Source organism: Meleagris gallopavo, chromosome 7, assembly GCF_905368555.1.
Source record: "Meleagris gallopavo chromosome 7, MGAL_WU_HG_1.1, whole genome shotgun sequence".
Taxonomy (NCBI): domain Eukaryota; kingdom Metazoa; phylum Chordata; class Aves; order Galliformes; family Phasianidae; genus Meleagris; species Meleagris gallopavo.
Window position 1 is genome coordinate 24,823,115 of NC_139410.1, and position 14,939 is coordinate 24,838,053.

Below are 14,939 nucleotides of genomic sequence, written 5' to 3' on the forward strand. Positions count from 1 at the left end.
GGCTGACACCAAGATAAATTCCAGATGTTCCATTTCTGCCACCAGCAGCGTCTTGCCTGTGGCATTATTCAGAGGGAGACACTGCAGCTCTCATGTGTGCTCTGTATTTTGAGTTCGTTCTTTCACAGTAGCTTCTGTTCCCCTTTAGAAAAAGGAAATGAATCTGTCCCAGAATGTTGACTGCTTGGCCCTGAGCAGAAAGCGCTCACTGATGGCCTCAAAGGAAAGGTATTCAAGGAAGCGATGACTTTATTTGCTGGCAGCATAGCATCTCTTCCACTACTTCAGTAGAAAACAGTAGAGATTTGAGTTCTTACCCGTACCAAAGGGACAAGAAGCTGAGAAACTTGAGTTCTCTCTGCAAATCTTTTTTCATTAGGGACACTTGCTTTTACCATCTCTGTCAAAGGATTTCAATCCTTTTCGCTTCAGGGAGGCCTGGAGGAGTTTCAGAGTCTGTCAGAGATTCACATCTCCGCATACTGACGTTTGTACAGGGTGCTCATGAGAGGGGCTTTATGTGAATGATGATTATTTCAATTATTTTACCAGTGCAAGTCCATGTGCAACTAAAAAGCCTTCTCCAAAATAGTCTCAAAAGCTGGGCAGAAAAAGTGCAGTCTAATTTTAAGTCCTTCACTGTGTTTGGCTTGGGCCACAAGTGTGCTTGAGAATGTAGTTACTTCCTCAGTGTACACGTTGTAACATCATTTTCTTTCTTAATTTGTTTGAGTTTTTGCCTTGTCTTTGACAGGGGCTTGGCTAAATATCAGCAGTCCCCATGATAGCTTTTAATGAGTTAAATGTTTGGTATTGTAAAAGTATATTGATTTATGGTCAATGAACATGGCTGAATATGGCAAAATGAGGCTTTTTTATTTAAAAAACAAACTATTTTACCTTCTGGTATTTGTAACGTGGCAGCTTTGCTGGAAACATGCTCACCAAGGATAGCATCAGGTCTCCACTGTCAGTTTTCCATAGACTACTATGTGGTTCCAGAGCTTGTTCCTTCTGTTATGAGTTTGGAATGGACATGCGTTTGATGGGTACAGTAACTCATTACCTAAAGCTCCTTCTCAGTGGAAATGACTTGTAAGCCCTCAGAACAGGTCAGGTCCAGCTGTTGTGCTGTTCCTCATGGCACCCAGGCAGGCTGTAGCGTAGTGCATTGTGACTCTCTTTACTGACAGCCTGGGCATTAGGACTGCTCTTTGTTGGCTGCAGGAGTATTTGTTCGACGTGTTTCAGTGGAAGGGAAGATCCAAATGTGTTGTTTTTTGCTAAGCATTTTGTAAATCTTCCGTATACTGGAAGGTGAATTAGTGTGGGTTGAAGGCTCTTAAACCGATCTGCTGCTTCAATCATTTGACTTTAGGAATACAGCATTGTTTTTCTCTTTGATTCTTAAACACTGAGAAGAGGCTAAGATAGGCAGTTGAACTGCAAATGTTATGTAACATAGCACGTATTCATTTTTTAATATCAAATTTTTACATCTAAGCAGAGCTAACTTCACCACTAAAGCTAAACTTCACATGTAAAGCTAAATTTATCACTTGATTAAGACTTTAGAGATAAACTTTTATGGTTAAGTGATTTTTATCACGAAAAAGTCAATGTCAGTTGTAAGTAAGGAGTGGCCAGAGCTGCAGCCTGCTGGATGTTTTCTGAAGACAAATAAGAGATTTTTTAATTATGGGCAAGGTGTTGTCACAGGTGATGAGCTCTTCCCTTGTTGGTTTGCTGCCAGAGTATCAGCTCTTTTTTTTTTTTTTTTTTTTTTAATAGTAGCATGATAAATAATAGGGTGGCATAAAGCTTGTCATAGTCTTTTATAGTTTTGTAGTACTTTCTCCTTTTAATAACTTGTTGCTTTTGAGCTCTGTCACATGCTAACTCTACGTGTGGGCGCTTGCTTGCCCTGCTCAATTGTTTTATTCCAACTGGAGCTGTGATCCATTAATTTTATTGCTTAGTTTTGAGTTAGCTTACTGGTTTGTAGTGTTGTTGTGCTCCTGCTTCTTTGGGACATGAAGCTTCATACTGAGCTGAGCCAATGTGTTGAAGAAGCACTGGGGTCTCTGTTTTGCTGAACGTGAGTGCTCTCAAGGAGAAGCTGTTTGCCTTCTCAGAACTCTGTGAATTGTAGGGTAAATGAATGACTGCATCTCAAGCCAGCAGTATCTTTTCTTGAATGGTGCTGGTTTTAGAAGTTTTCAGTTCTAAGCAGAATGCTCAGGCCATTTTTCTCAGTAGAATGTTTTACTAAATGCAATTAATGATGCTTAATGTTTTCATATAGGAAACACATGTCCCTTACCTGAGAACTGATTCACTGTTATGTTTAATTAGAAGTCAGCTTCTTTTGTATTGATACGTGAGATTTAACTGTCTGGGCTGAGATGAAAAGAATATAATTACAAATTTTGCCACTGTGAATTTTATTTTCACTTGGGTAACATGGTGTGACTTCATTTTGGTGCTGGTTTGTGTTTAAAAATATCCTCTTTCAAAGTTTTGTGGCAGTTCAAGTTCCATTCCTGCTATTTTTGCCTTTACTTTTAGAAGGTGGAAATGTAGAGATAGTTTTTGTTGCAGTATCTTCACAGTTAGCCGTGGTCATGTGCTGCTGCTTTCTGCTCCATTGGTAACTACTGCAGTTTTTGTTAATTTTATGGAGACTTCCAAGTAATACTATGTAATTCTGCAGAGAACAAAACTACAAGGAAAAAAATAGCCATTTTCAGAAATAAAAGAAGTAAGACTGGAGTATTTTCAAATCTACTCTGATAAGCCCTAAGAATTATAAACCTCTTAAATAAAGTTGGGGCATTGCCATCCTCTTGTATTACCTTTTCTCCCAATACTTTTTTTTTACAGAAGCTTTGTATGCTTCTGTAAGTTTGTCAGTTCACCTTCAAAAGAAGGAAATGCATCCCAAAAGTGAGGGTAATTTTTCTTTCTACTCATCTATCTACTGCGTTTGTAGAGCTTAAAATGTTTGAAGAAAAGTGTGTGGAGCCCACGGTCTGAGCCTAGGATTTCAGAAGGTCATAATCCATGACAGAATGCTGTGGTTGAGATCAGCATGACACAGTTTTGGAGAACCATTGGGTTGGCTTTGTGTTGCACCTCATAAGAAATACAGATGGAATCATGCTGTCTTTTTTTTTTTTTTTTTTTTCAGGACAGCATGTATGGAAATGACCCTTTTACAGAGTAGATTTTTATAGTTTACAAATCTGGGAAGCTTAGACCACTTTGAGATCACTTGAGAAGCAAAACTCCCCCCTCCCCAGGTTCTTTTATTTTTATTTCAGGTGAGTGATTTTCAGATTTAACTGCTAAGTCACTTGAACACAAACAATATTTTCATTGCCAGATTCAGTCAAATCTCTGTGAACTTCTAGTCCTCTTGGGTTGGCTTGAAAATAGAAATTGTTTCCTGTAAAGAAAAGCTTTCAGAGGAGACAGAGGTGAGTCAGAAAAGTACTTATCTAACACTGGCTTTAAGTAGCAAAACTGTGAAATCTCTTTTAAAAAAAAAAAAAAAAAAAAAGTATTTGAGATGCTCTGAGTTTCTGCACAGATCCATCACCAAACTTACTCTTCCCTGGGGAGAGAGCATTGAGCTCTGGTGCAGAGCTGGGCAGTGCAGGATGGAAGCTGAGAGCCAGGGGCATGGCTGGAGTGAGGTCACTGCTCTGGGCAGCGCTGCTGGAAGGCTTTCCTTGGCTTGTTCTTTGTTGGAGGAAGAAGCAAAGTTGACAGGAGTTTTCCAGGCAGGTAGCCAGCCAGCCATTATTTGAATGTTCCCAACAGAAAATCGATGTTTTTTTGGCAAAACTGAAATTTTCCATGTGAAAATTTCTATTTTATGGAAGTGGCATTTCTGATTAAAAACTAAGTTTGATGGAGAGTGTCCAATTAGTTATATTCAGCCTCAGAATTAGCATCTGCTGTGTTTAAGTCTATTGAAGGTAGTTTGGCTCAGGTTTAGTTATTCTGAACAGAATATACGCAGACAACTTTCCTCCCTTGTCTAATACTTCAGTTCTATGCCAGCCAAAATTCAACTTGAAGTTGGCTATAAGTAGAATAAAAGCTTTTTCTGAATTTTACCAGTTTGTTTTCTGTCTTCAGCTTCAAAGGCTTCATAACACAGCTGCCATGGCTAGAACTAATGCTGCCCATTCAGCCAGCTGCTCTGGGTTGATCTATGTGTATTCCAGTGGTTGGTAACCAGATCTAATTTTCTCCATTGCTCTTTTCTGTTAAAGCTGCCTTCTGGTAATTGTGGATGAGGCTTGTTGGGTATAGAGAATGCATGACTTGTTCTTTTACAGTCATATCAAGTTATAACATGCAACTTTGTAGCATACAGAGGTGTTTTTCCTCTGTTTTATCTACTCAGTTGTATCCAGTGGTTGAAGGCCAGCAGTTTGTATTTTATTTTTTCTCTTTTGGCTTCTTAAACTATGTTAAAAATGCAGCTTCTGGTTTTAGTTTATCTGAACTTGCAGTGATTTCAGCTTTTTTTACTTTTGGTGAGCAAATAGTTTAGGCTTCCCAACCTTACAGTTGCATGGAAACTAGAATTTCTTTTTAATGCAAAATCTGTTTAAAACTATTTAACCTGTTTTAGGAAACACGTTAAAAAACTTACTGCCAGTTTATTTTGAGAAGTTCCTATCGAGATGATATTTTGGTAATGTTCCACTATAACCTCCATTTATTTTAAATCTTATTATAGAATTGAGTCATAAAACCAAAATAAGAGATCCAGCTTCGGGGATAGGAAGTGTTGTATTAGCAATCATCTGTGTTAGGGTCATGGACTCCCATTTTAAAGCATATTTTTAAATAAGGGCAGGTTCAGAGTCTAATCTAATTGAAATCATTGGAGGTGGAAGTGAGTTTGGAAAGCTGTTCTGTTCATTCCTAATAGTCTTTTAAAATAACAAAAAGCCTCCAAGTATCATAATCTAGCAGCTGCATACTGAGAAATGAGGTGATTTGTTTTATTAATACATTTGCATATTTATTTGTAATACTTAAAAAATAGAGAGGTAGTTAAATTCACCATTCTGTGATACTTAATACTCTTTTTCCTCGTTCTCTGTGCAGGCAGCTTTATCCTTTTCTGTCCTTACACAAAGAACATTGTGTGTGGGAAGGTGCGGTGAGCTGGGCCTCACCCTGGCCTGCAATTGGCTTCGGTCAGCTGTAAAATTTGGTTGCTTTAGTGTTCTGGCCTCCCTGATGGCTGTAATGACCACCGGGGACCCATCCAATAACATCTGGTAATGATCTGTTACTTATTGTGACCTTGTCTCTTCCCTTCTCTGACTTCCTGCAAATTCATAGCATCTGTTTTCATGTTACAAGCTTGAAACTACCAATACACTCAAAGATGTTCCTGGCTTCAGCAGCACGCTCGACTTCCTCTTGCACTGTTATTCTTTTCCTAAAGTATTCCATAAAGCTGTCACACTATGATCAAGTGACTCCTTAGAGATCAGCTCTAGGTTGTTGTTTACAGAAAGCTATGAATGCAGAATGGCTTAATAGAGAGATAGCAGCTCTGTTTGGGCTCGTTAGGGTGCCTACGGGTATACACTGGATGTAGCAGGTTGCCAGTCATAATGTGGTATGGACAGGTATTCTTGGATAATAAATTTGAAACTTGAGATTGGATTCAAAGTGAACCATGTTGAGCTATTTGGAGTCTAGATTTGTAATTCCGTTTATTTTCTTCCTATGCAAATGTTCAGTGTCACCTCAGGTCATATCTAATCTGGAGCAGCTTCCAAACTTCCCATACTGTCCTGTTTCAGACCCAAAGGAGAGAAAGTGAGCAGCTGAGTTTGAGGCCTTGTTTCAAAGCACTGAGTGTACGGCAGTTCAAGGATAATGAGTATTGATGTTAATTAGTCAGAAGCATCACTTAGAATAGGTTGTTCTGTTAGCTGCACTCTTGTTCTTGGGGGAAGGGAGGAGAGCAGGAGGGAACTGTTGAGTTGTAGAAATGGTTTAGTTTTCAGATGAAGCAATAGATTGCTGTGGTGCTACTGAACTAACTTTGTGTTCTGTTATGCATGCTCCAGCTTTCTCTAACTGATTGTCTGCTATCCTGCATAGGGTGACTGAATACTTATTCATATTTTTATTTTTGCTTTTAATATTGGAAAGAATGCAATGTTGGCAGTGATGGAGGAAGATACTTCATCTTGTAGTTGCAACTATAAAAATCCCACTTGATGTCGCGCAGCGATTTGCTCAGATTTTAAACCTCAATCCCAAGTAGTATTGTAAAGCATTTCCCGAGGAGGGGTTCATTTACAAAAACTGTCTTCAAATAATTTTAGGACTAAGAGTAATTATTAAATTAGTTGTCAAGCCTGTACCAAAATTCACAGTCAATCCCCCAGAAGCCACACACATGCAGGATGTTGTAATATGTTGTATAAATCTTCTATATTTTCTTTGCACTTCTTGTAGTTCTTTTCTCCTAATTGAGCTATGTGGATAATGTTAGTAACTGCCTTGTCAACTACATCCATGCTACATTATATTATGAGGATTTTCTGTAAGTCTAGCCTACTCTTCCACCTGTTGTATCCAATTTGTGTGATGTGTTGGTCCTGGATCAGCAGATGGGTTGTGCAGTGGCAGTAGATGTCTTCTGGGTCACTAGAACTTTTAAACAAATTGGAAAGCATTTCAGAAGCTTTGCTCTTAATCTGGCAGTGCAGTAGGTTCTTTAGATTAGCCATGAAAAAGAAAATTTCTCATGTCCTTGCATGCATATGGGCATACTGCACTATACGAAGGTGGTTGTCTTAGGGTACAGGCTGCTAACTCTCTTAAAGTACTTTTTACTTTGAGTCAGCAAATCAGTTGCGCTTTTGGATAAACTAAATTTCAGTTAATTACTTTCTTAACCAACTGCTTAATTATTAAGCTGCTTAAAATGGGTTAGTTTATTGTAAGCCAAGCAAGTTGTCATTTTACAGTATTGTTTTATATAAAAGAATAGAGAATGCTGAAAATTCACATTGGAAGCTTCTGTATGCTCTGTAATGCCCTAACCAAGCAAGTATCACAGGAATGTTCTGCCCTTTGATAGGGAACACTCCCTAGAATTGCTTCATTGCTTGAAACCTGAGCTCAGGCAGGAACTGCACAGCTTACTCCCTCTGTAGACCTGAGAGGTAAGTGGAGTTTAATTGCACAAGTTCTGTCCTTCTCCAGTTTCTGTAGCAGCACATGCTTTGGATTATTAATTCAAGTGTCTAAGTATTACACCCTTAGCAGAAGGTCCTGAAAAATTATAAGCAGAAACCTTTTTTGTATGCAAAGAATAATCCAAAGGAAATCCAATTTAAACAATTCACTCGTGTACAAAAAAGATTTTAGTTAATGTGAGCGGCCATGGTATTGTCCTTGAGATGCATATGCACACGTGTAGTACCTTTCTCAAGCTAAGCTTCTGTTTAAACTAGATATTCTGAGACTCTGTGGGTTGAATCTGACCTGTTTACAAAAGCCATGTTTCTTCTAGGGCTGCAGATTTTGCTTTGGAGCTTGAAGTCAGCCTGAAGTTCTTTATCTGTTTTATGCTGTCTTCTGTGATTCTGTGATATCTGTTGGTGAGGGAGCAAGTGGATGGGACCAGGCTTTTTTTAACAGCGCCCAGCAAAAGGACAAGGGGAAATGGACACAAACTAGGAAGTTGGAGAGTTACAGAGCACTGAACAGGCTGCCCAGAGAGGCTGTGGAGTCTCCTTTTCTGGAGATGGTCAAAATACACCAGGACACCTTCCTACATAACCTCCTGTGGGTAACCTGCTATTGCAGGGGGTTAAACTAGATGATCTCCAGATGTCCCAGAACCTTTGCGATTCTGTGATTGAGCAGTGCCCAGTGACAGTTATAGTATCTTCATTTCAGAAGAATACACCCTGTGTGATTGCTTTGTTTTTTCTTTTTATATGTCATTTTTTTGCTGGGAAATCAGATAGTTAGGATGTATAACCTCACAAGGAATTGGTAGCTATCTGTGTGTTCTTCTGGTACGTTTACAAAATGTCCAGCAAGATCAATAGTAGCTGCTCAGGAAAAGTTGTATTCTTGTTCTTTGTATTCTTGATGTGATCATGCTTAACGGCTGTGTCCTTTTTTGTATGTACGTATGTTGACAGAGATTTAAATATGCTTTGTGTCATATGTTTGACCACAAAGCAGTTACACGTGATAGCCCTGACGGATCTTACTGACAGATCTTAGAAGGCAAAGAGTATTTTTGAGTGTATGGCGATGAAGGCATTTTAAAGTAAATCCTACACACTTGCATAGTTTCTTTACTGACATGTGGAGAAAGGGTACATTTGAATGTCATCTGCAGAAAATAGTCTGTATTTTGTCACCTTCCTCTCTATTACTTTTGTGGCTGTTACATTTCTGTTTAGAGGAAGCATTTCAAGATCAGTTATTATACTTAGCCATAAGGCTGCTTTGTAGTTTCCTGGAGGAAGGCTGTCTGATACAGAATGGCTGTTGAGGCTACCACATACTGTGTATTGGCCACACTTCATTGCTTACACTGAAACTTCAAGATACAGTCTTCACATGAAGAAAGCATGCATGAATGACTGTTGTCCACCATGGAATTGTGGACTCTGGAGCTGTGTATAAGGAATATCGCTATATGTGTCCTATGCTTGTCTTCATTGCTTAAAAAGAATGAGAAGGCAGTGCCATGTAGCTCTCCGTGCTAGATGCACTTCTGTTCTGACCAGCATAGCTATTTGTTTCCTTAGATAACTTGTTTGAATTCTTTGACTGTTTTCTTTCTGTGCATTGGGGTAAGAACTGCATCACTGTCTGCAACTGTTCACTGTTTGATTGGACTGCAAATCGTCTGTGCTGGGTCTGCAGACTGTATCTGTGAAGGTTACTGAATGTTTGCTTGGTAGTGAAGGATTCTGAGGATCACTGAGGACAGGTTTTCTTCATGCTAAATAGAGTGAATTTGCTGTTCTGCTTGAAACCCAGAGCATTTCTCTGTGAGTTAAGTGATGAGAAAGGAAAAAGCACTGTCAGTGTTAATCAGCAGACAGAACATAAGTAGGGTGAGAATGAGCAGCAAAGGTGGGATTTACCTTCTTGTTCCCATGAGGCAAACGGTGTGGGCTATTGAGTGAGAGCCCCAGCTCACTGCCCCATGGGTTCTACTCTGTTATATTTTGCTGCTGTGCAACAGATGGCAGCAGAGGGGCAGTCTAACATGGGAGTGTATATGGAGCAAAGGGGTGGAATTGAATTCCTCTGTGTGGAAAAAATGGCACCCGTTGACATTCATTAATGCTTCTGAAAATTGGTAGAGACCAAACAGTGCAGTGCATTGCAGCGGTGGGTCAGTTCTGCTGGTGCAGCACGCAGGCTCTTGTTCATGACAGGCAAAAGTGCACAGCTAATGGTGGTGACTGTTGAAAAACACTAGTCTGTAGCTAAGAGTTTGCCTATCAAGTAGTGTTGTTGTGCTCTTTGTACCCGTTGTAGTTCCAATGGAAATAAATAAGGAACATTACTTTCAGAGTAACATACATAATAAACAAACATGCATAAAATTTTTCAAGTTTTTTTTTTTTTTTATTTGCAGAATAAGGGAAAGTTTTATAATCAGTTTGGAGAATGTTTTACTATTTTTTAAAGGTATTTATTATTTCAATGTATTGTCAACTTAAGTTTTGGGACTTTCTGTTTGCTTACACCCTTATCAAAGTATGTAGAAATAGTTTGTCAAGTGTGTAATTAAGTGAATTACAGGGCCTGAATCTGGCAAGTACTTAAGAATGTAACTAGTGTCATTGGACAGGACTAATGGCATACTGAAAGCATGCATATAAGCACTTTGCTGAGCCGGGGTTGCAGGATAATCATTAGAAACTCAGTTTTGAAAACTGAAAGTCACATTTCAACTCTTGGATTTCGTTTATCAGCACATAGCTCAAGGGATAGGCGTCAGTTGATCCCCATTCCTTGTGTGGAAAATAAGAATAGTTTGTGCTTTCAAACGAAATACAGAAATCCAATCAGTTGAAAAAATGGAAAAAAACCGACACGTGGAAGATCAGTAGTTTAACAAACCTTTATCTACTCATATTGTAAGGCTAATTCACTTATCACTCTTGTCTGATACTTGCACAGTGAATATGTAAGCCTTGCAGAAGAATGCACCGGAGTCTTCGTGTGTGTGCTCTGTTCTTTTTGCAGTCATTCTCTATACTTCTGATGTAAGATGGTTTTTTTTGCTTTTTTGTACTGAAATTAATTTTTAATTACCTCTAACAGTGGGAGCTTAGTGTAGCCTTGATGCACAGCAATTAAAAGGCTTTTTGAAGTGAAAATGCAGTTCTGAATCATTTCATAATAATAAACAAGAAAAGAAATAAAACAAAATCGCCAATCACAAACAAAACAAAAAACTTAGGGAGGGAGTGGACAATGAACAGCAGCTGAAGGACTTAAAGAACTGAGTTTCTTAGAATAAAGTTGTGTTGTAATTTGCAAAACATTTTTTCACTGTTAGATACCGTGAATTTAATATTCATTTTTCTTTTGCATGTGATAGAGATTTTAGCAATAGACTCATTGTGTCGGCTTTCTTCAATGTACTACATCCTAGACTTGCATTTTCTGACCTTTTGATTTTATTTTTGTTTTGCCTAAAGACCCTGTGTGGACAGTAATGACCGCACGTTTCCGATTGCCTGCTGGCAGAACCTACAATGTACGAGCATCTGAGCTGGCACGAGACAGGCAGCATACGGAGGTGGTCTGCAACATTCTTCTCCTGGATAACACTGTACAAGCTTTCAGAGTTAATGTAAGTAATCTGATGATAGCAATGTCACTGAGCTTGCTTTCCTTTGCTTGATTTGTATAGGTAGAGTTTGACTTCCAAAATAGTATGAAGTATGGAATAGAAGGGAAAGTTCTGTTCAGACAGACATGCTCGTACTTGTACACACTGGATCACTGCAGACTGAGTCATTCTGGCATCCTTTGTAATACTAACATCTTGATTTCAAAATGGAATATACAGTGTATAGTTTATTTCTGGTAGTTTTCTTTATGAACTGAATGTTGTATAATGAAAATCAATTTAGCTCTACCACTCAGTTGAATAAGAAGTAAGGTTTTGGTTTGGTTTGCTTTTTTTGTATTTTGAGAACCAGTAACATGTAATGGCAGATCCTATTTTCACTGTGTTGCTAAGCTAAATATGTTCAATCATGTGGATGGTTATATTTAGTTACCGTTGCCATCTTATAGTACCTCTTTGCTTTTGCTTTTGCTTTCCTCAGATTGTGTTCTTGTTCTGTACCTTCTAATGCACTGTGGATGGCAGGAAGGAAAATAGGAAACTTGTTGAATGCTGAGGGCTGTTACTGGGAAAAGTGAATAGTTTTCCAAATGAGCTTGGAATACATTATTCATCAGATTTGTTGATTGGAAAAAGAAATAAAAATGAGTATGTTCATATTTTGTGCTTAGAAGTGCAACCATTTCCTTGAACTACTTCATCCCTTTTACCCCTCCTTCCTCTGCGATATTTCATTGCTCTTCTGTGCCTATTAATTCCTCATCCTTGCTAATAGTTTCCTGGTCTGTGCTACCTGCTAAAAAGCAGGATGGGATTGAAGACAAGCATCAAAGGTAAATGGGAAATTGGAAATGTGTTTCTTTCAAGTGCTTATGTTTGCAAGATGGATATTGGAATGGAAGAGTTTTTGTGGGTGTTCTCCCCCCCCCCCCCCCCCCCAAAAAAAATTCAGTAATATAAGTAATAGTTGCACAGCAGTTATGGGCAGTGATGCTTCTTTTTGATGTAAGTGTCCAAAATCTACATCAGCTCTTAAGAGAATGCTAGCACCTGTGTAGCTCTAACTAGCAAGCTAGATCAGTCTGGGACTGGTTGTCTAGAGAACAACTAGTCCTATATAGTCAAGTATCTATACTGTCTCTCCTGAGAATGTGTATGGTCCCTGAGACCTGCGATTCTAGCGTAATATATTTTTTGGTTGCATGGATCACTGTTTATTGCTTATTTAGACCAGCCTGGGAGTTTAGGAAATAGAAACTTCCTATGGGGCTCTAACTGTTGGTTCTCTGTCTTAGATTCTATCTGTTTGGTTGCTGGTGATGTTGTTTAGTTGTTTTTTTGTTTGTTTGTTTGTTTCAGAGGTAAGGCCATAAGAATACCCTTATGTTTTCTATCACAGTAACATACGTGGTACGTGGATTTTCAGGGTTTATAGCTGTGTGACTGAATTGCGGTTGGCGCAATGCTTGACAATAAATATTAATGGTGTTATTTTCAGAACAGGCAGAGCAAAGATAATATCAAAAAAATTAGCATAGCATTTTTCTCCTGGGGTTTGCTACAGGTATCTTAATGGTTTTAAAGTTTAATTACCTGAAGTATGAAGAGCTGTATTAATAAAAATGTACTCAAATGATATTTCTCTTTCAACAGCAGAGTACTGATCACAGAGACTGTCTCTTGATAATTTATATGACGTGTTCTAAGTTCAGATTTTAACCAACCTTTTCCATTGATCTGCAAAATAGGCATTTTTTGTGTGCTCAACATTACAATGTACAGAGCATAACAAATCAAAGTAATCCCTGTGGACTGTAGTTAGCCAAAGGTTCTTTTGAGTTGGAGTTAGACTGTATGTATGTCTGAGGAGTAGAAATTTTCTCTATAAAATGCTCTACTTACTAAATGAAGAATTCCTACTTCCACTTTGGAAAGCATACTGTCTAAAGGGCATAGCTGCATGAAATGAGAATGGCTGTAGTTAGTAACCTGATGACAATGATTTGCATAGACCTCCTTCTTCAGGTTCTTATTATTTTTAATTTATTTTGATTCGTTGTTTAAATACCTCAAGTTGTAGCTTTTCCATGCAGGCTGACTTTGCAGTATTCCCTGAAAATTAGTACGAAGTGATCACACTTGGGGGAAAACTAAGGCAAGATAGATGGTGTGAAAAGTATGTCATACTTCTTAAACTACATATAGTGATGTCTAGTATTGATTTCTTCTGAAAGGCCAGTATTTGTGAGACATTTTTCCTTTCATAATTTCTAACAGGTATGCATGAAATCTTAATACTTCAGCTCAGCAAAAATGTTGGTGTTCTGTATCCAGCTGCTCAGTAATTATTATTCGCTAACTGTTCATCATTCAGTTGTGAAAATACCTAGTTACAGTGCACCATGTTGTGTTAGATGTTGGATATCACTCATTGTTTTTATATTTTTCCATTATTCTGTGCTTTAAGAACTATTAATGTTTATCCCTAAGAATAAAGCACATTTCTTTGCTAAACCCCCTATATAAATTTCTATTTTTTTCATTCAAAAAAGGCAAAAATTATTTTCAGTTATTTTCCTACTTTCTATAGCAGCTGCCCACTGGTTGAGATGCTGTTCCAAGTATTTTGGACCTTTCACAACAAACAGGATTGTGACCTTCCCCTGCTCTGGCAAGCTACAAACATCAATGTATAAATATCGAAGACAGGTTGAACTGAGGTCTGGTTCTACTAGATGCTTATCTTTGTTTTGTACTCAGAGTAAAACGTTCTCATCAAAACAAATTCTTCATGTTGAAACTTGTCTCTTCTTAGCAAATTTTCTGCTTTATTTCAGGAGAAATAACTTTCACTCTTCATTCTGCCTTTTAGGGGCAGTTCCATTCATGGCTTGGCTTCTTTGCTGCCATGAAATGACATTTCTGTTCTAGCTAATTCAAAGTGACCAGCAGGTTCTAAACTTTCAGTATTTTTTAATTTAGAAACAATTGGGGTTAGATAGTTTAGAAACAAGATAAATTCTCACATTTAGATTTTTTTTAAGAACAGAATTGATACCTGTGTGTTCCTTGAAGAAGTAAATGCAAGTCTGCAAACTCCAAACGGTCTCCTCTTTTCTGTTAGTGTCATAACTTCTTAGTTTGAATCTGATTGAAATCTAAATAGGGAAAAATGCCAAGAAGTAATTTGTGCTGCTATGTAATTTTAAAATTAGTTTAATTTGTTGAAAAAATTGTACTGATTACTGTTTTCAAAGTATATCAGAAAACTCCTAATTTAGTAAACATGTAACTGTTTCTGGAATTGTACATAGAAATTGTCTTGTGCACTTGCATTGTCGTGTATTTGTTATGCTGACATCTGTGGGTTTTTTCTTTGCTTGTTTTCATTTCTTGCAGATGGAATTTTTTTTGTTAGCGAACTTTTTAACAGCATTGATAGCATTGATTGTTTTGTTAAACATTAAGAAATCTTTTTTTTGTTTCTGGTAAGTATAGCACTTAAATCACTTTTACTTTGCTAGATAAATGGATGTGAGATACGTGGCTTGTGTAACTTAAATATCCAGAGCTACAGCTGTGTTTGCCCTTCTGGCATCATTTCGGGCATAATTTGTTGATAACCATTTTCTCTCTCTCTTTCTCTCTCTTTTTTAAATTATTCTAAAATAAATAGTCAGCCTTCTTGGAATTTTTATCTCCCAAATAAATTTATCTCCCAAATAATCAGCTTAGGCTGATTACTCAGCTTCGGTGTATTTTCAACAGAATGAAAAAAAAAAAAAAAGGCTTTGATAGGATGCTCTTTGATGTGAACAAATGTCTGAATATGACCTGTAGATATTTCTCATTTGTGGATATTAAAACCTTCTGACCTTTTTATTACACAGTTTAGATATAAATGCTGTGAAAGTAAACTATTTTAGCTCTTGTCAGGAGCAGGGTTATTTGATAGTAGGACAGGAGTCTTTTCTGTTATTTTTCAAAATACCTTATTGCCTACAGTAAGCAAGGCAAGGTGCCTCTGATATCCATTCTAGTATCA

General features: G+C 37.8%; 1 protein-coding gene across 11 annotated transcripts in view; it reads left to right on the forward strand.

Annotated features, from left to right (window-relative positions):
- PTPN4 (protein tyrosine phosphatase non-receptor type 4) overlaps positions 1–14,939 on the forward strand; it is a 129,277-nt gene that overhangs the window by 52,058 nt on the left and 62,280 nt on the right. For 10 of the 11 annotated variants that reach the window (XR_014884253.1, XM_085227541.1, XM_085227537.1 and 7 more), the window contains one exon: positions 10,740–10,894. Coding sequence is in view for 10 of the 11 variants with exons in the window: in XM_085227541.1 (XP_085083667.1) it covers positions 10,740–10,894 (155 nt within the window). In the remaining variant the exon portion in view is untranslated. Of the gene's footprint in view, positions 1–3,192; positions 3,324–10,739; positions 10,895–14,939 lie in introns of those variants that run through there. The other variant, XM_085227545.1, reaches the window with a different exon arrangement.